The sequence below is a fragment of the Oncorhynchus gorbuscha genome, linkage group LG20 (assembly GCF_021184085.1).
Source record: "Oncorhynchus gorbuscha isolate QuinsamMale2020 ecotype Even-year linkage group LG20, OgorEven_v1.0, whole genome shotgun sequence".
In the NCBI taxonomy this organism is placed as follows: Eukaryota; Metazoa; Chordata; class Actinopteri; order Salmoniformes; family Salmonidae; genus Oncorhynchus; species Oncorhynchus gorbuscha.
The window spans coordinates 41,801,727-41,821,225 of NC_060192.1; the positions used below are offsets into that span (position 1 = coordinate 41,801,727).

At 45.9% G+C, this 19,499-nt stretch overlaps 1 protein-coding gene across 1 annotated transcript in view; it reads left to right on the forward strand.

Annotated features, from left to right (window-relative positions):
* The window catches only part of gbe1a (glucan (1,4-alpha-), branching enzyme 1a), a 202,430-nt gene that overhangs the window by 28,917 nt on the left and 154,014 nt on the right, over positions 1-19,499 (forward strand). Inside the window, exons 2-3 of the mRNA XM_046317104.1 lie at positions 12,276-12,445; positions 17,037-17,152. Coding sequence (XP_046173060.1) covers positions 12,276-12,445; positions 17,037-17,152 — 286 coding nt within the window. The remainder of the gene's footprint in view (positions 1-12,275; positions 12,446-17,036; positions 17,153-19,499) is intronic.

Below are 19,499 nucleotides of genomic sequence, written 5' to 3' on the forward strand. Positions count from 1 at the left end.
CCAATTGACTCAAATTATGTCAATTTGCCTATCAGAAGCCATGACCTCATTTTCTGGAGGGATGGGATGTTTGCAACACAAGCACAAGTTTGTGTCGACACGTTCTTCGAGTGTCAACTTGAGTCTCAATAGATTAATTAAGAACAAAGCAGAACAGAGGCGAGGCGAGAGCCTGTCTGTCCTGCCTCTCTCCTCTCAGAGGAATAATTCAGGTTTAAAGTATGCAGTTTAAACGTCCAGGCTACCCTAGTCACTATGCAGTTTAAACATCCAGGATACCCTAGTCACTATGCAGTTTTAACGTCCAGGATACCCTAGTCACTATGCAGTTTTAACGTCCAGGATACCCTAGTCACTATGCAGTTTAAACGTCCAGGATACCCTAGTCACTATGCAGTTTTAACGTCCAGGATACCCTAGTCACTATCACTCCAGGATACCCTAGTCACTATGCAGTTTAAACGTCCAGGATACCCTAGTCACTATGCAGTTTAAACGTCCAGGATACCCTAGTCACTATGCAGTTTAAACGTCCAGGATACCCTAGTCACTATGCAGTTTAAACGTCCAGGATACCCTAGTCACTATGCAGTTTAAACGTCCAGGATACCCTAGTCACTATGCAGTTTAAACGTCCAGGATACCCTAGTCACTATGCAGTTTAAACGTCCAGGATACCCTAGTCACTATGCAGTTTAACATCCAGCTCTAGTCACTATGCAGTTTAAAATAGGATGTCATAGGGCTATGCAGTTTAAACGTCCAGGATAGGGTTCCTAGTCACTATGCAGTTTAAACGTCCAGGAATAGGGTTCTAGTCACTATGCAGTTTATAGGGAATAGGGTGCCATAGTCATTGTATCATTTCAAATCCAAAGTGCTGGATACAGTCAATGCAGTTCTCACTGTCCCAGGATACTTTTGGAGTCACTAGTTTGTCCCAGTCACTATGCAGTATTCAACGTCCAATCCTAGTCACTATGCAGTTGATAGGTGATGCTCTGAGTCTGTCTAAATCCAGTAGTGTCTGTCTGGTCTGTATAGGGAATGGTCTGTCTAGGGCTCTGGTTTAAAGTAGTGCACTATATAGGGAATAGGGTTCCATAGGGTTCTGGTCTAAAGTAGTGTCTGTATATAGGGAATAGGGTTCTGGTCTAAAGTAGTGCACTATATATAGGGAATAGGGTGCCTAGTCATTGTATCATTTCAAATCTGTCAAAGTGCTGAGTACAGAACCAAAACAGTTCTCACTGTCCCAATACTTTGGAGTCTTACTATTTGTCCCAATCAGAAACGAGTATTCAACAATCCTGTGCTATAAGCCAGTGTGATGTCTGTCTGTGATGCTGTCTGAGTGTCTGTCTGTCTGTCTGTCTGGTCTGTCTGTCTGGTCTGTCTGTCTGTCTGTCTGTCTGTCTGTCTGTCTGTCTGTCTGTCTGTCTGTCTGTCTGTCTGTCTGTCTGTCTGTCTGTCTGTCTGTCTGTCTGTCTGTCTGTCTGTCTGTCTGTCTGTCTGTCTGTCTGTCTGTCTGTCTGTCTGTCTGTCTGTCTGTCTGTCTGTCTGTCTGTCTGTCTGTCTGTCTGTCTGTCTGTCTGTCTGTCTGTCTGTCTGTCTGTCTGTCTGTCTGTCTGTCTGTCTGTCTGTCTGTCTGTCTGTCTGTCTGTCTGTCTGTCTGTCTGTCTGTCTGTCTGTCTGTCTGTCTGTCTGTCTGTCTGTCTGTCTGTCTGTCTGTCTGTCTGTCTGTCTGTCTGTCTGTCTGTCTGTCTGTCTGTCTGTCTGTCTGTCTGTCTGTCTGTCTGTCTGTCTGTCTGTCTGTCTGTCTGTCTGTCTGTCTGTCTGTCGATGGGGGGCTTTCCAAGTCGTGTGTCCTGTCCTATGGAAATCACTTGGTCACGATGAGCCGATTGACGCTTGTGAGCAGGTGCCAATGATAGGAGATACTCCAGAATGTGTGTTGGAAAAATTCTGAATGAATGTCACGGGGAGAGATGGGGGCGCGGAGTCCTGTGTCTCTGTTTGGTCGGTCCAAAGCACTGAGTCACGGTGATCCAGCTTGCGGATTTGGCAGTGACTTCTGAGGTGTTAACACACACACACACACACACACACACACACACACACACACACACACACACACACACACACACACACACACACACACACACACACACACACACACACACACCACACCCTCCTGCCCTAAATAGGAGCACATATAGACTGAGAGATCCTATCAGGAAATTCATGCTTTCCTTCGTAACATATAGATATAACAGAATCATTATTCTATATGATAAGCTGATGTCACTGTGGTGTTACACACTATTGGGTTGAAGCCATGGACCATCTGTCAAACGTGGCCCTAGGCCGGTCTTTACCTGGGCCGGTCTTTACCTGGGTCACACGTGGCCCTGGGCCGGTCTTTACCTGGGCCGGTCTTTACCTGGGTCACACGTGGACCTGGGCCGGTCTTTACCTGGGTCACACGTGGACCTGGGCCGGTCTTTACCTGGGCCGGTCTTTACCTGGGTCACACGTGGACCTGGGCCGGTCTTTACCTGGGTCACACGTGGACCTGGGCCGGTCTTTACCTGGGCCGGTCTTTACCTGGGTCACACGTGGCCCTGGGCCGGTCTTTACCTGGGCCGGTCTTTACCTGGGTCACACGTGGACCTGGGCCGGTCTTTACCTGGGTCACACGTGGACCTGGGCCGGTCTTTACCTGGGCCCCGGTCTTTACCTGGGTCACACGTGGCCCTGGGCCGGTCTTTACCTGGGTCACACGTGGCCCTGGGGTCTTTACCTGGGTCACACGTGGACCCGGTCTTTACCTGGGTCACACGTGGACCTGGGCCGGTCTTTACCTGGGTCACACGTGGACCTGGGCCGGTCTTTACCTGGGTCACATGTGGACCTGGGCCGGTCTTTACCTGGGTCACACGTGGACCTGGGCCGGTCTTTACCTGGGTCACACGTGGACCTGGGCCGGTCTTTACCTGGGCCGGTCTTTACCTGGGTCACACGTGGCCCTGGGCCGGTCTTTACCTGGTCCGGTCTTTACCTGGGTCACACGTGGCCTGGGCCGGAATGTCTTGTCAGACAGTCGTGTGTGTGTGTGTGTGTGTGTGTGTGTGTGTGTGTGTGTGTGTGTGTGTGTGTGTGTGTGTGTGTGTGTGTGTGTGTGTGTGTGTGTGTGTGTGTGTGAGATCAATACAGGCCTGGTCGGAGGTTGTGTATGAGTGTTAGCTGCATCTCCTTAGAGAGATGTTTGTGTGTGTGCCTCCCAAGTGTTTGTGTGACCTCTGTCTGACCTCTGTAGTGTGATGGTGACAGGTTGATAGGTTGTCTCTGGAGGTCTATACTGAGCTCATTAAAACAGAAACACTGATGGGTTGACACACACACACACACACACACACACACACACACACACACACACACACACACACACACACACACACACACACACACACACAGAGAGAGAGATAACATGGGATACACCGAGAGGTAATTAACAACAGTTGAATGTTTTATTCACAGCCTTTCTCTCTTCAGTTGTTGTTCGTTGAATCAGACACAACACACACACACTGGATAACAGTAGAGAGAGTTGGTTGGTGTGTGTGTGTGGTCTGTCTCTGTCGGTCATGCTAGGCGCTATGTTCCGTGGTCTTGGCAATGCTGTGTGTGTGTTGACTCAATTGGTGTGTTTAAAAAAAAAAATGGTAATGTAGCTTAAATGTCAAATAGGCGGGACGTCCCAATAACCTCTCCTTCCTCCTGAAGTGTACACTCACTCACTACTCCCCACATTTGAGAACATTGGATTGGTATCGGCATGGGCTGAAGGGAGTGTCCATACACCAGATTATTATTTCCAAGGGAAGTGAACAAGTTTCACGTTTCGGAAGATAAGAGATTTGCCACCCACAGTGGGTCTAATGGTAATGTAGCTAAATGTCAGCCACAGTGGGTCCTATGGTAATGTAGCTAAATGTCAACCACAGTGGGTCTAATGGTAATGTAGCTAAATGTCAACCACAGTGGGTCTAATGGTAATGTAGCTAAATGTCAACCACAGTGGGTCTAATGGTAATGTAGCTAAATGTCAGCCACAGTGGGTCTTATGGTAATGTAGCTAAATGTCAACCACAGTGGGTCTAATGGTAATGTAGCTAAATGTCAGCCACAGTGGGTCCTATGGTAATGTAGCTAAATGTCAACCACAGTGGGTCTAATGGTAATGTAGCTAAATGTCAACCACAGTGGGTCTAATGGTAATGTAGCTAAATGTCAACCACAGTGGGTCTAATGGTAATGTAGCTAAATGTCAGCCACAGTGGGTCCTAATGGTAATGTAGCTAAATGTCAACCACAGTGGGTCCTAATGGTAATGTAGCTAAATGTCAGCCACAGTGGGTCTAATGGTAATGTAGCTAAATGTCAGCCACAGTGGGTCCTATGGTAATGTAGCTAAATGTCAGCCACAGTGGGTCCTATGGTAATGTAGCTAAATGTCAACCACAGTGGGTCTAATGGTAATGTAGCTAAATGTCAACCACAGTGGGTCTAATGGTAATGTAGCTAAATGTCAGCCACAGTGGGTCCTATGGTAATGTAGCTAAATGTCAGCCACAGTGGGTCTAATGGTAATGTAGCTAAATGTCAGCCACAGTGGGTCTAATGGTAATGTAGCTAAATGTCAACCACAGTGGGCCTAATGGTAATGTAGCTAAATGTCAGCCACAGTGGGTCCTATGGTAATGTAGCTAAATGTCAACCACAGTGGGTCCTAATGGTAATGTAGCTAAATGTCAGCCACAGTGGGTCCTATGGTAATGTAGCTAAATGTCAGCCACAGTGGGTCTAATGGTAATGTAGCTAAATGTCAACCACAGTGGGTCTAATGGTAATGTAGCTAAATGTCAACCACAGTGTATCTAATGGTAATGTAGCTAAATGTCAACCACAGTGGGTCTAATGGTAATGTAGCTAAATGTCAACCACGGTGTGTCCTATGGTAATGTAGCTAAATGTCAGCCACGGTGGGTCCTATGGTAATGTAGCTAAATGTCAGCCACGGTGGGTCCTATGGTAATGTAGCTAAATGTCAACCACGGTGGGTCCTATGGTAATGTAGCTAAATGTCAACCACAGTGGGTCCTATGGTAATGTAGCTAAATGTCAGCCACAGTGGGTCCTATGGTAATGGTAATGTGTGTATGCTAAATGTCAGCCACAGTGGGTCCTATGGTAATGTAGCTAAATGTCAGCCACAGTGGGTCCTATGGTAATGTAGCTAAATGTCAACCACAGTGGGTCTAATGGTAATGTAGCTAAATGTCAACCACAGTGGGTCTAATGGTAATGTAGCTAAATGTCAACCACAGTGTGTCCTGATGGTAATGGTGCTAAATGTCAACTACGGTATGTTTTCTAGGTCCAATTATCTAGTTGTAATCTGTCCCTTCTGTGGAGAATCATCTTTAATTCTCACATCAAAGACTGTAGGCCTAGTCTTTAAAACACAGTGAAAACTAATGAATCGTAATCCAAGGGAGAAGGAGATCTGCGGAGGGGGAGAAGGGGGAGAAGGGGACTGAGTGTGTGTGTGTGTAATCGGAGGGGAGTAATCTGAGGGGATCTGCGGTGGGAGAAGGGGACCGCGGAGGGGAGAAGGGGTGTGTGGGGAGAAGGGGATCTGCGGTGGGGAGAAGGGGACGTTGCATATGCAACTAACAGTGCAAATAGAGTAATGTATGAATGACTGGGGAGAGGATACATTTGGGTTATTTACATTGGTATTTCAGACACGCTGGTTGGCCATGTTCTTGTGGTAGCAGGTCATCTGACGTTGCTGCTGGTAATCTGGTATGTCGCCTATAGGCTTGTCAAATTGTTTTGTTTGAATTCTTTCTGGGTGGGTGTGTGTAATCTGAGATGTGTGTGTGTGTAATCTGAGGTGTGTGTGTGTGTAATCTGAGTGTGTGTGTGTAATCTGAGGTGTGTGTGTGTGTAATCTGTGTGTGTGTGTAATCTGAGGTGTGTGTGTGTGTAATCTGTGTGTGTGTGTAATCTGAGTGTGTGTGTGTGTAATCTGTGGTGTGTGTGTAATCTGTGTGTGTGTAATCTGAGGTGTGTGTGTGGTGTGTGTGTAATCTGAGGTGTGTGTGTGTGTGTAATCTGTGTAATGTGTGTGTGTGTGTGTGTAATCTGAGGTGTGTGTGTAATCTGAGGTGTGTGTGTGTGTGTGTAATCTGAGGTGTGTGTGTGTAATCTGAGGTGTGTGTGTGTGTAATCTGAGGTGTGTGTGTGTGTGTGTAATCTGTGTGTGTGTGTAATCTGTGTGTGTGTAATCTGAGGTGTGTGTGTGTAATCTGAGGTGTGTGTGTGTGTAATCTGAGGTGTGTGTGTGTGTGTAATCTGAGGTGTGTGTGTGTGTGTGTGTAATCTGAGTGTGTGTGTGTGTGTGTAATCTGAGGTGTGTGTGTGTAATCTGAGGGAGTGTGTGTGTGTGTGTGTGTAATCTGAGGTTTGTGTGTGTGTGTAATCTGAGGGGGTGTGTGTGTGTGTGTGTGTAATCTGAGGTGTGTGTGTGTGTAATCTGAATCTGTGTGTGTAATCTGAGTGTGTGTGTAATCTGTGTGTGTGTGTAATCTGAGGTGTGTGTGTGTAATCTGAGGTGGTGTGTGTAATCTGAGTGTGTGTGTGTGTAATCTGAGGTGTGTGTGTGTGTAATCTGTGTGTGTGTGTGTGTGTAATCTGAGGTGTGTGTGTGTGTAATCTGAGGTGTGTGTGTGTGTAATCTGAGTGTGTAATCTGAGGTGTGTGTGTGTAATCTGAGGTGTAATCTGAGGTTTGTGTGTGTGTAATCTGAGGTGTGTGTGTGTGTAATCTGAGTGTGTGTGTGTGGTGTGTGTGTGTAATCTGAGTGTGTGTGTGTGTAATCTGAGGTGTGTGTGTGTAATCTGTGTGTGTGTGTGTAATCTGAGGTGTGTGTGTGTAATCTGTGTGTGTGTGTGTAATCTGAGGTGTGTGTGTGTGTGTGTGTGTAATCTGAGGTGTGTGTGTGTAATCTGAGGTGTGTGTGTAATCTGGTGTGTGTGTAATCTGAGGTGTGTGTGTAATCTGAGGTGTGTGTGTGTAATCTGAGGTGTGTGTGTAATCTGAGTGTGTGTGTGTAATCTGAGGTGTGTGTGTGTAATCTGAGGTGTGTGTGTGTGTAATCTGAGGGTGTGTGTGTGTGTGTGTGTAATCTGAGGTGTGTGTGTGTAAGGTGTGTAATCTGTGTGTGTGTAATCTGAGGTGTGTGTGTGTGTAATCTGAGGTGTGGTGTGTGTGTGTGTAATCTGAGGTGTGTGTGTGTAATCTGAGGTGGTGTGTGTGTGTAATCTGAGGTGTGTGTGTGTAATCTGAGGTGTGTGTGTGTAATCTGAGGTGTGTGTGTAATCTGGGGGTGTGTGTGTAATCTGAGTGTGTGTGTGTGTGTAATCTGAGGTGTGTGTGTGTAATCTGAGGTGTGTAATCTGTGTGTGTAATCTGGTGTGTGTGTAATGTGTGTGTAATCTGAGGTGGGTGTGTGTAATCTGAGGTGTGTGTGGTGTAATCTGAGGTGTGTGTGTGTAATCTGTGTGTGTGTGTAATCTGAGGTAATCTGGGTGTGTGTAATCTGGGTGTGTGTGTAATCTGAGGTGTGTGTGTAATCTAATCTGAGGTGTGTGTGTGTAATCTGAGGTGTGTGTGTGTAATCTGAGGTGTGTGTGTAATCTGAGGTGGGTGTGTGTAATCTGAGGTGTGTGTGTGTGTAATCTGAGGTGTGTGTGTGTGTGTAATCTGAGGTGTGTGTGTGTGTGTGTGTAATCTGAGGTGGGTGTGTGTGTGTGTGTGTAATCTGTGTGTGTGTGTGTGTGTAATCTGAGGTGTGTGTGTGTAATCTGAGGTGTGTGTGTAATCTGAGGGAGTGTGTGTGTGTAATGTGTAATCTGAGGGAGGTGTGTGTGTGTGTGAGGGAGGTGTGTGTAATCTGAGGGTGTGTGTGTGTGTGTGTGTGTGTGTGTGTGTGTGTGTGTGTGTGTAATCTGAGGGAGTGTGTGTGTGTGTGTGTGTAATCTGAGGGGGTGTGTGTGTGTGTGTGTGTTTAATCTGTGTGTGTGTGTGTGTGTGTGTAATCTGTGTGTGTGTGTGTGTGTGTGTGTTTAATCTGAGGGTGTGTGTGTGTGTGTGTGTGTAATCTGAGGTGGGGTGTGTGTGTGTGTGTGTGTAATCTGAGGGGGGTGTGTGTGTGTGTGTGTTTAATCTGAGGGGTGTGTGTGTGTGTGTTTAATCTGAGGGGGTGTGTGTGTGTGTGTAATCTGAGGGAGTGTGTGTGTAATCTGAGGGGGTGTGTGTGTGTGTGTTTAATCTGAGGGGGTGTGTGTGTGTGTGTGTAATCTAGGGTGTGTGTGTGTGTGTGTGTGTGTGTAATCTTGAGGGTGTGTGTGTGTGTAATCTGAGTGGTGTGTGTGTGTAATCTGAGGGTGTGTGTGTGTGTGAGGGAGGTGTGTGTGTGTAATCTGAGGGAGTGTGTGTGTGTGTGATCTGAGGGAGGGTGTGTGTGTGATCTGTGTGATCTGAGGGAGTGTGTGTGTGTAATCTGAGGGAGTGTGTGTGTAATCTGAGGGAGTGTGTGTGTGTGTGTGTGTGTAATCTGAGGGAGGTGTGTGTGTGTAATCTGAGGGTGTGTGTGTGTGTAATCTGAGGGTGTGTGTGTGTAATCTGAGGGAGGTGTGTGTGTGTAATCTGGAGGTGGTGTGTGTGTGTGTGTGTAATCTGCGGGAGGTGTGTGTGCGGGGTGTGTGTGTGTAATCTGAGGGGTGTGTGTGTGTAATCTGAGGGGTGTGTGTGTGTGAAATCTGAGAGAGGGGTGTGTCAAAAGGTACTCAAGGTATATAAACAAAAAAATAAATGTCCCTTTTTCAGGACCCTGTCTTTCAAAGATAATTTGTAAAAATTCAAATAACTTCACGGATCTTCATTGTAAAGGGTTTGAAGGCTGTTTCCCATGTTTGTTTAATGAACCATAAACAATTAATGAACATGCACCTGTAGAATGGTCTTTAAAACACGAACGGCTTACAGACAATAGGCAGTTAAGGTCAGAAACAGTATGTACTGTAGGTATGTTTACTGCTCTCCCTTATGTAAGGAATTAGGCACTTTCCCATGTTACCTACAGTATGTACTGTAGGTATGTTTACTTGTCAGACTACACAGTAGCCTAATAAATAAATGCAGGTGGTTCAGAATGCTTTATTATCCAAATGTAAAAGCATATATATATATAGTACAGTACTGTGTTTTATCATCAGCATCTTTATGCTTTTGTTAATAATAAAATAATGATAAATAAATAAAAATACAGATGTTGATTTAGTTATGACTTGTTGAAATATGATATTCCTGAGATATGTGCTGACTGAATATAACTGAATATATAATAACTGAATATAACTGAATATAACTGAATATAACTGAATATAACTGAATATAACTGATGTCTGCTTTTTTTGCCTGTTTTGTCACTCACTCTTGGGTAAAACGAAATTTCTAAAATATTGTTACTTTTGAAACAAAGTGATTATTATTATATAGTCATTAATTGAGAATTATATATAAGCCCCTTAGGATCTGTGATGATAACGGAAAATGTCCCTGACATATTAATTTAAGTGTCCTCCAATCCTCTATTTATTGAAAATAATATTTTTGATATACTGTAGGCCTACCATAGACTAAATGAGTCTCAGTAGTGTTGAGTAGTGTCTAATTCTGTAGGAGACATCACAACTATGAAATAACACCTATGGAATCACGTTGTACAGCGCCATATTTTACGTTCCTTTCTAACAAACCCAGAGTAATTTTTTTAGTTTTTCATGGAATAGAAACACCAGAATGAAATTAACCAGTCAAAAGTTGGGACAAACCTACTCATTCCAGGATTTTTCTGTCATCAAGGCAAAGGGTGGCTACTTTGAAGAATCTATAACACTTTAACATTTTTTTTTATAGTAAAATAAATAAATAATAATAAATAAAATAGAAAGGATGTTTTTCCCACTCCGGAGCGAGTGCTCAAATGAATTGGCAATGTTAAAGTGATCATTTGAAACGGGTCATATATGCTAGATGTTTTACAGCTTTAGTTGTGAATAATACCAACCTTTAGAATGTGTTAGAAATCAAAACATATTTGGGCTGCATGACGGGACTGTAGACTATTGATGATTTGAGAAAGTAGGGAGAAGAATAGCTTGTTCTCTGTTCCTAGTCTCAGGCTGGTCAAACTGTCTCATCAAGTGATCCTATTTTCACTCATCAAACTATTCTCAATGTAATCTTGTCTTTACTAATATGTCAAATGTGTTTACATTTAGAATGGCTCATTGTCAAAGGGACTGGGGCAGGAGCAGGGGAGCAGGGACTGGGGCAGGGACTGGAGCAGGGACTGGGGCAGGGACTGGGGCAGGGACTGGAGCAGGGACTGGGGGGACTGGAGCAGGGGCAGGGACTGGAGCAGGGACTGTGGCATGAGCAGGGACAGGGCAGGGCAGGGGCAGGGGACTGGGACTGGAGCAGGGACTGGGGCAGGGACAGGGACTGAGCAGGGACTGTGGCAGGAGCAGGGACTGGGCAGGGCAGGGACTGGGACTGGAGCAGGGACTGGAGCAGGGGCAGGGACTGGAGCAGGGACTAGCACGAACAATGGCAGGGACTGGAGCAGGGGCAGGGACTGGAGCAGGGGAGGGACTGGCAGGGGCAGGGACTGGGCAGGGACTGGGACTGGAGCAGGGACTGGCAGGGGCAGGGGAGCAGGGACTGGGACTGGAGCAGGGACTGGGACTGGAGCAGGGATGGCAGGGACTGGCAGGGCAGGGACTGGGAGGAGCAGGGACTGGAGCAGGGACTGGAGCAGGGACTGGAGCAGGGACTGGAGCAGGGACTGGCACGAACAATGGCAGGGACTGGAGCAGGGACTGGAGCAGGGACTGGAGCAGGGACTGGAGCAGGGACTGGAGCAGGGACTGGAGCAGGGACTGGATGGCAGGGACTGGAGCAGGGAGGGACAGGGGAGCAGGGACTTGGACAGGGACAGGATGGAGGATCAGGACTGGGGCAGGGACTGGAGCAGGGACTGGAGCAGGGACAGGGACTTGGACAGGGACTGGAGCAGGACTCAGGGACTGGAGCAGGGACAGGAACAGGGACTGGAGCAGGGACTGGAGCAGGACTGGAGCAGGGACTGGATGGAGCAGGGACTGGAGCAGGGATCAGGAGCAGGGACTGAGCAGGGACTGGGAGCAGGGACTGGAGCAGGGGGACAGGGACAGGCAGGGACTGGAGCAGGACTGGACTGGAGCAGGATCTCAGCAGGGACTGGATGGAGCAGGGACAGCAGGGACTGGAGCAGGGAGGATCAGGGACTTGGACAGGGACTGGAGCAGGGACTGGAGCAGGGACTGGAGCAGGGACTGGGCAGGGACAGGAGCACGAACAATGGCAGGGACTGGAGCAGGGACTGGAGGGCAGGGACTCAGGGGGACTGGATCAGGGACTGGAGGCAGGGAGGGACTGGAGCAGGATCAGGATCAGGGACTGGAGCAGGATCAGGGACTGGAGCAGGAGCAGGGACTGGAAGCAGGGACTGGAGCAGGGAGCAGGGACAGGAGCAGGGACTGGAGCAGGGACTGGGAACAATGGCAGGGACTGGATCAGGAGCAGGGACTGGAGCAGGGACTTAGCACGAACAATGGCAGGGACTGGATCAGGAGCAGGGACTGGAGCAGGGACAGGGACTTGTGGAGCAGGGACAGGAACAGGAGCAGGGACTGGAGCAGGATCTGTCAAGGACTGGAGCAGGATCAGAGACTGGAGCAGGGACTGGAGCAGGATCAGGGACTCAGGATCAGGGACTGGAGCAGGGACTGGAGGCCAGGACTGGATCAGGGACTGGAGCAGGATCAGGGACTGGAGCAGGATCAGGGACCAGGATCAGGGACAGCAGGGGAAAATCCATGTTATCTGTACTTTTATCTTATTTATCTCCAATGGAGGCCACTCTCTTTCCCACCAGGTTTTATAACGTAGTTCTCTGAAGGTTTTGTGTGTGTGTGTGTGTGTGTGTGTGTGTGTGTGTGTGTGTGTGTGTGTGTGTGTGTGTGTGTGTGTGTGTGTGTGTGTGTGTGTGTGTGTGTGTACTAACGTCTTTCACCATCTCTCTCTCTCTCTCTCTGTAGGTACCAGTTGTTCACTGAGAGGTTGTCTAAGTTGGAGGAGGCTGAGGGGAGTTTTGATGACTTCACCAGGAGTTACATGTCCTATGGTGTCCAGAGACAGGCTAATAACAGCCTGATGTTCAGAGAGTGGGCTCCGGGAGCTCAGGCCTTGTTCCTCACTGGGGACTTCAGTAAGTACACACACACCGGAGGACGAGAACACACACACACACACTCGGGCGGACGAGAACACACACACACACACTCGGGCGGACGAGAACACACACACACACACCGGAGGACGAGAACACACACACACACACTCGGGCGGACGAGAACACACACACACACACACTCGGGTGGACGAGAACACACACACACACACACTCGGGCGGATGAGAACACACACACACACACACTCGGGTGGACGAGAACACACACACTCGGGCGGACGAGAACACACACACACACACACACTCGGGCGGACGAGAACACACACACACACACACTCGGGCGGACGAGAACACACACACACACACTCGGGCGGACGAGAACACACACACACACACACTCGGGCGGACGAGAACACACACACACACACTCGGGCGGACGAGAACACACACACACACACACTCGGGCGGACGAGAACACACACACACACACTCGAGAACACACACACACACACTCGGGCGGACGAGAACACACACACACACTTGGGCGGACGAGAACACACACACACACTCGGGCGGACGAGACACACACACACACACACACTCGGGCGGACGAGAACACACACACACACTCGGGCGGACGAGAACACACACACACACACACGGGCGGACGAGAACACACACTCGGGCGGACGAGAACACACACACTCGGGCGGACGAGACACACACACACACACACGGGCGGACGACACACACACACACACACACACTCGGGCGGACACACACACACACACACACACGGGCGGACACACACACACACACACACACACACACACACACTCGGGTGGACGAGAACACACACACACACACACACACTCGGGCGGACGAGAACACACACACACACTCGGGCGGACGAGAACACACACACACACACACTCGGGCGGACGAGAACACACACACACACACACTCGGGAGGACGAGAACACACACACACACACTCGGGCGGACGAGAACACACACACACACACACTCGGGAGGACGAGAACACACACACACACACACTCGGGCGGACGAGAACACACACACACACACTCGGGCGGACGAGAACACACACACACACACACTCGGGCGGACGAGAACACACACACACACACACTCGGGAGGACGAGAACACACACACACACACACACACTCGGGCGGACGAGAACACACACACACACACTCGGGCGGACGAGAACACACACACACACACTTTCCTTATCGCTAGCGCAGGCATGCGTACATATACACACCCTGACCGGACAGTTTATTAGGTACATCACCCCGTTTAGGAATGTGGTTCGCTCCTACAGACAGTGAGTCACGTGGCCGTGGCCTGTTATATAAAGCAGGCAGACAGGCATCGAGGCATTCAGTTACTGATGATGACAGAGTCAGGATGTGGCGTAAACAGTATGAGTCCTTGGACCTGCCTGGTGTCAACGGGACAGACTGATGGGTGTTCTGGTGTGGGGAATGTTTTCCTGGCTCACGTTAGGTCCCTTGATACCAACTGAGCAACGATTTGATGACCAAACCAGTATCTGAAGGTGTTGTTGACCAAACCCAGTATCTTTGGGACGAGATTGAAGGTGTTGTTGACCAAACCCAGTATCTTTGGGACGAGATTGAAGGTGTTGTTGACCAAACCCAGTATCTTTGGGACGAGATTGAAGGTGTTGTTGACCAAACCCAGTATCTTTGGGACGAGATTGAAGGTGTTGTTGACCAAACCCAGTATCCGAGATTGAAGGTGTTGTTGACCAAACCCAGTATCTTTGGGACGAGATTGAAGGTGTTGTTGACCAAACCCAGTATCTTTGGGACGAGATGGAAGGTGGTGGCAGTCCAATCTGCAGCGACTGCATGATGCCATCGCGTCAGAATGGACTAACGTCTCCGTGGAACATTTCCAACATCCAAAGAATTCAGGCTGTTCTGGAGGCAAAGGGGGGTCCGACCCAGTACTAGATGGGTGTACCTAATAAACTGGCCAGTGGGGGGGGGGTGGGGGGGCACCTGCTCTTTCCTTGACATACAGTAGACCAGGTGAATCCAGGTGAAAGCTATGATCCCTTATCGATGTCACATGTTAAATCCACTTCAAATCTGTAGATGAAGAGGAGACGGGTTAAATCCACTTCAAATCTGTAGATGAAGAGGAGGAGACGGGTTAAATCCACTTCAAATGTGTAGATGAAGAGGAGGAGACAGGTTAAATCCACTTCAATCAGTGTCGATGAAGGGGAGGAGACAGGTTAAATCTACTTCGGTCAGTGTAGATGAAGAGGAGGAGACAGGTTAAATCTACTTCAGTCAGTGTAGATGAAGAGGAGGAGACAGGTTAAATCCACTTCAGTCAGTGTAGATGAAAGGGGAGGAGACAGGTTAAAGGAGGATGAGAGAGAGAGGTTGAAGGAGATGATTGTATTCTAAACATCTTGGGATGTCAGAGAGCAGTTTAACAGACACGTGTGTTTCTTCAGGTGAGTGCCCCAGGCCTGTTAAGCTGCAATAGCATCGCCTTAGGCCACTAACACCTCTGTCTGGAAATGGACTGTGTGTGTGTGTGAGAGACAGAGCAAGCTAGTGTGTTCTACTGTCTACTAAGGTGGCATGAGTTGGTGCCTTGGGTATTCATCTCATAACACAATGTGACACCAATAAGTGCACTCTGCCCCTGTCTCTGTACAGACACCACTTTCCCAGCAGACTCAGCCGTGGCCAAAAGTTTTGAGAATGACACAAATATTAATTTCCACAAAGTTTTCTGCGTCAGTGTCTTTAGATATATTTTTGTCAGATGTTACTATTGATAATGAAGTATAATTACAAGTATTTCATAAGTGTCAAAGGCTTTTATTAACAATTACATGAAGTTGATGCAAAGAGTCAATATTTGCAATGTTGACCCTTCTTTTTCAAGACCTCTGCAATCTGCCCTGGTATGCTGTCAATTAACTTCTGGGCCACATCCTGACTGATGGCAGCCCATTCCTGCATAATCAATGCTTGGAGTTTGTCAGAATTTGTGGGTTTTTGTTTGTCCACCCGCCTCTTGAGAATTGACCACAAGTTCTCAATGGAATTAAGGTCTGGGGAGTTTCCTGGCGATGGACCCAAAATATCGATGTTTTGTTCCCCGAGCCACTTAGTTATCACTTTTGCCTTATGGCAAGGTGCTCCATCATGCTGGAAAAGGCATTATTCATCACCAAACTGTTCCTGGATGGTTGGGAGAAGTTGCTCTCAGAGGATGTGTTGGTACCATTCTTTATTCAGTGCTGTGTTCTTAGGCAAAATTGTGAGTGAGCCCACTCCCTTGGCTGAGAAGCAACCCCACACATGAATGGTCTCAGGATGCTTTACTGTTGGCATGACACAGGACTGATCTGATGGTAGCGCTCACCTTGTCTTCTCCGGACAAGCTTTTTTCCGTATGCTCCAAACAATCGGAAAGGGGATTTCATCAGAGAAAATGACTTTACCCCAGTCCTCAGCAATCCAATCCCTGTACCTTTTGCAGAATATCAGTCTGTCCGTGATGTATTTCCTGGAGAGAAGTGGCTTCTTTGCTGCCCTTCTTGACACCAGGCCATCCTCCAAAAGTTTTCAACTCACTGTGCGTGCAGATGCACTCACACCTGCCTGCTGCCATTCCTGAGCAAGCTCTGTACTGGTGGTTCCCCGATCCCGCAGCTGAATCAACTTTAGGAGACGGTCCTGGCGTTTGCTGGACTTTCTTAGGCGCCCTGAAGCCTTCTTCACAGCAATTGAATCCCACTCCTTGAAGTTCTTGATTATCCGATAAATGGTTGATTTAGGTGCATTCTTACTGCCAGCAATATCCTTGCCTGTGAAGGCCTTTTCGTGCAAAGTAATGATGACGGCACGTGTTTCCTTGCAGGTAACCATGGTTGACAGAGGAAGAACAATGATTCCAAGCACCACCCTCCTTTTGAAGCTTCCAGTCTGTTATTCAAACTCAATCAGCATGACAGAGTGATCTCCAGCCTTGTCCTCGTCAACACTCACACCTGTGATAACGAGAGAATCACTGACATGATGTTAGCTGGTCCTTTTGTGGCAGGGCTGATATGCAAATGAAATGTTTTTGGGGGATTCAGTTAATTTGCATGGCAAAGAGGGACTTTGCAATTAATTGCAATTCATCTGATCACTCATAACATTCTGGAATATATGCAAATTGTCATCATACAAACAGACAGCAGACTTTGTTAAAATTAATATTTGTGTCATTCTCAACTTTTGGCCATGACTGTACACTGCCCCTCTCTGTTCTCAGCCCCTCTCTGTTCTCTGCCCCTCTCTATCTCTCTCTTTGTTCTCTGCCCTCTGCTCTCTGCTCTTTTTCTGCTGGCTCTCTGCTGGCTCTCTGCTGGCTCTCTGGTCTCTGCTCACTCTCTCATCGGGGGTGCAGATGTGGTGCTGTGAGGTCAGGGCAATGTAAAAACGTTATGCTGTCAATAGGGATTCTCATTGAGAAACAGTTGGCAACAGTGAGCTATGGTGTTCTTTGTTCTCATGTAACTAACTGTCACCCTCTCCCCAGATGACTGGAACAGTACATCCCACCCCTACACTAAGAAAGAGTATGGTAAATGGGAACTTTACCTTCCTCCTAAAAGAGACAAGGCACCTGCCATTGAACATGAGACCAAACTCAAGGTATTGTTACTACTGCTGTTACCATTATTGTTATTACTATTGTTATTATTATTGCTTACTATTTATTATTGGTAGTATTATTATTATTACTATTATTGTTATTACTATTATTATTATTATTATTGTTATTACTATTATTAATATTATTATTGTTATTACTATTATTATTATTATTATTATTATTATTATTATTATTATTGTTATTACTATTATTATTATTGCTTACTATTTATTATTAGTAGTAGTATTATTATTATTACTATTATTATTATTACTACTACTACTATTATTATTACTATTATTATTATTGCTACTATTTATTATTACTAGTAGTATTATTATTACTACTATTATTATTATTATTATTATTGCTACTATTATTATTATTATTATTGCTATTATTATTATTATTATTACTACTATTAGTATTATTATTATTACTACTATTATTATTACTACTACTACTATTATTATTATTTTTATTATTACTGCTATTATTATTATTTTTATTATTACTGCTATTATTATTATTTTTATTATTATTATTGTTATTACTACTATTTTTTTAAATTATTATTATTGCTTACTATTTATTATTATTAGTAGTATTATTATCATTATTATTACTTATTATTACTACTATTATTATTATTATTATTATTGTTATTACTACTATTATTATTACTACTGTTGTTATTACTACTATTATTATTATTACTATTATTACTACTATTATTATTACTACTGTTGTTATTACTACTGTTGTTATTATTACTATTATTACTACTATTATTATTACTACTATTATTATTACTACTGTTGTTATTACTACTATTATTATTATTACTATTATTACTACTATTATTATTATTACTATTATTACTACTATTATTATTATTACTATTATTACTACTATTATTATTATTACTACTGTTATTACTACTATTATTATTATTACTATTATTACTACTATTATTATTATTGCTGTTATTATTATTACTGCTGTTCTTATTATTACTACTACTACTATTATTATTACTACTGTTGTTATTACTACTATTATTACTGCTGTTATTATTACTGCTGTTATTATTACTACTGTTATTATTACTACTGTTATTATTACTACTGTTATTATTACTGTAATTATTACTACTGTTATTATTATTGCTGTTATTATTATTACTGCTGTTATTATTATTACTACTACTACTATTATTATTACTATTATTATTATTAGTATTATTATTATTACTATTATTACTACTAGTATTATTATTATTATTATTATTACTATTATTAGTATTATTATTCGTATTATTATTAGTATTATTATTAGTATTATTATTACTATTATTATTATTACTATTATTACTACTATTATTATTACATTTACATTTACATTACATTTAAGTCATTTAGCAGACGCTCTTATCCAGAGCGACTTACAAATTGGTGCATTCACCTTATGACATCCAGTGGAACAGTCACTTTACAATAGTGCATCTAAATCTTAAAGGGGGGTTGAGAAGGATTACTTTATCCTATCCTAGGTATTCCTTAAAGAGGTGGGGTTTCAGGTGTCTCCGGAAGGTGGTGATTGACTCCGCTGTCCTGGCGTCGTGAGGGAGTTTGTTCCACCATTGGGGGGCCAGAGCAGCGAACAGTTTTGACTGGGCTGAGCGGGAACTGTACTTCCTCAGTGGTAGGGAGGCGAGCAGGCCAGAGGTGGATGAACGCAGTGCCCTTGTTTGGGTGTAGGGCCTGATCAGAGCCTGGAGGTACTGAGGTGCCGTTCCCCTCACAGCTCCGTAGGCAAGCACCATGGTCTTGTAGCGGATGCGAGCTTCAACTGGAAGCCAGTGGAGAGAGCAGAGGAGCGGGGTAACGTGAGAGAACTTGGGAAGGTTGAACACCAGACGGGCTGCGGCGTTCTGGATGAGTTGTAGGGGTTTAATGGCACAGGCAGGGAGCCCAGCCAACAGCGAGTTGCAGTAATCCAGACGGGAGATGACAAGTGCCTGGATTAGGACCTGTGCCGCTTCCTGTGTGAGGCAGGGTCGTACTCTGCGGATGTTGTAGAGCATGAACCTACAGGAACGGGCCACCGCCTTGATGTTAGTTGAGAACGACAGGGTGTTGTCCAGGATCATGCCAAGGTTCTTAGCGCTCTGGGAGGAGGACACAATGGAGTTGTCAACCGTGATGGCGAGATCATGGAACGGGCAGTCCTTCCCCGGGAGGAAGAGCAGCTCCGTCTTGCCGAGGTTCAGCTTGAGGTGGTGATCCGTCATCCACACTGATATGTCTGCCAGACATGCAGAGATGCGATTCGCCACCTGGTCAT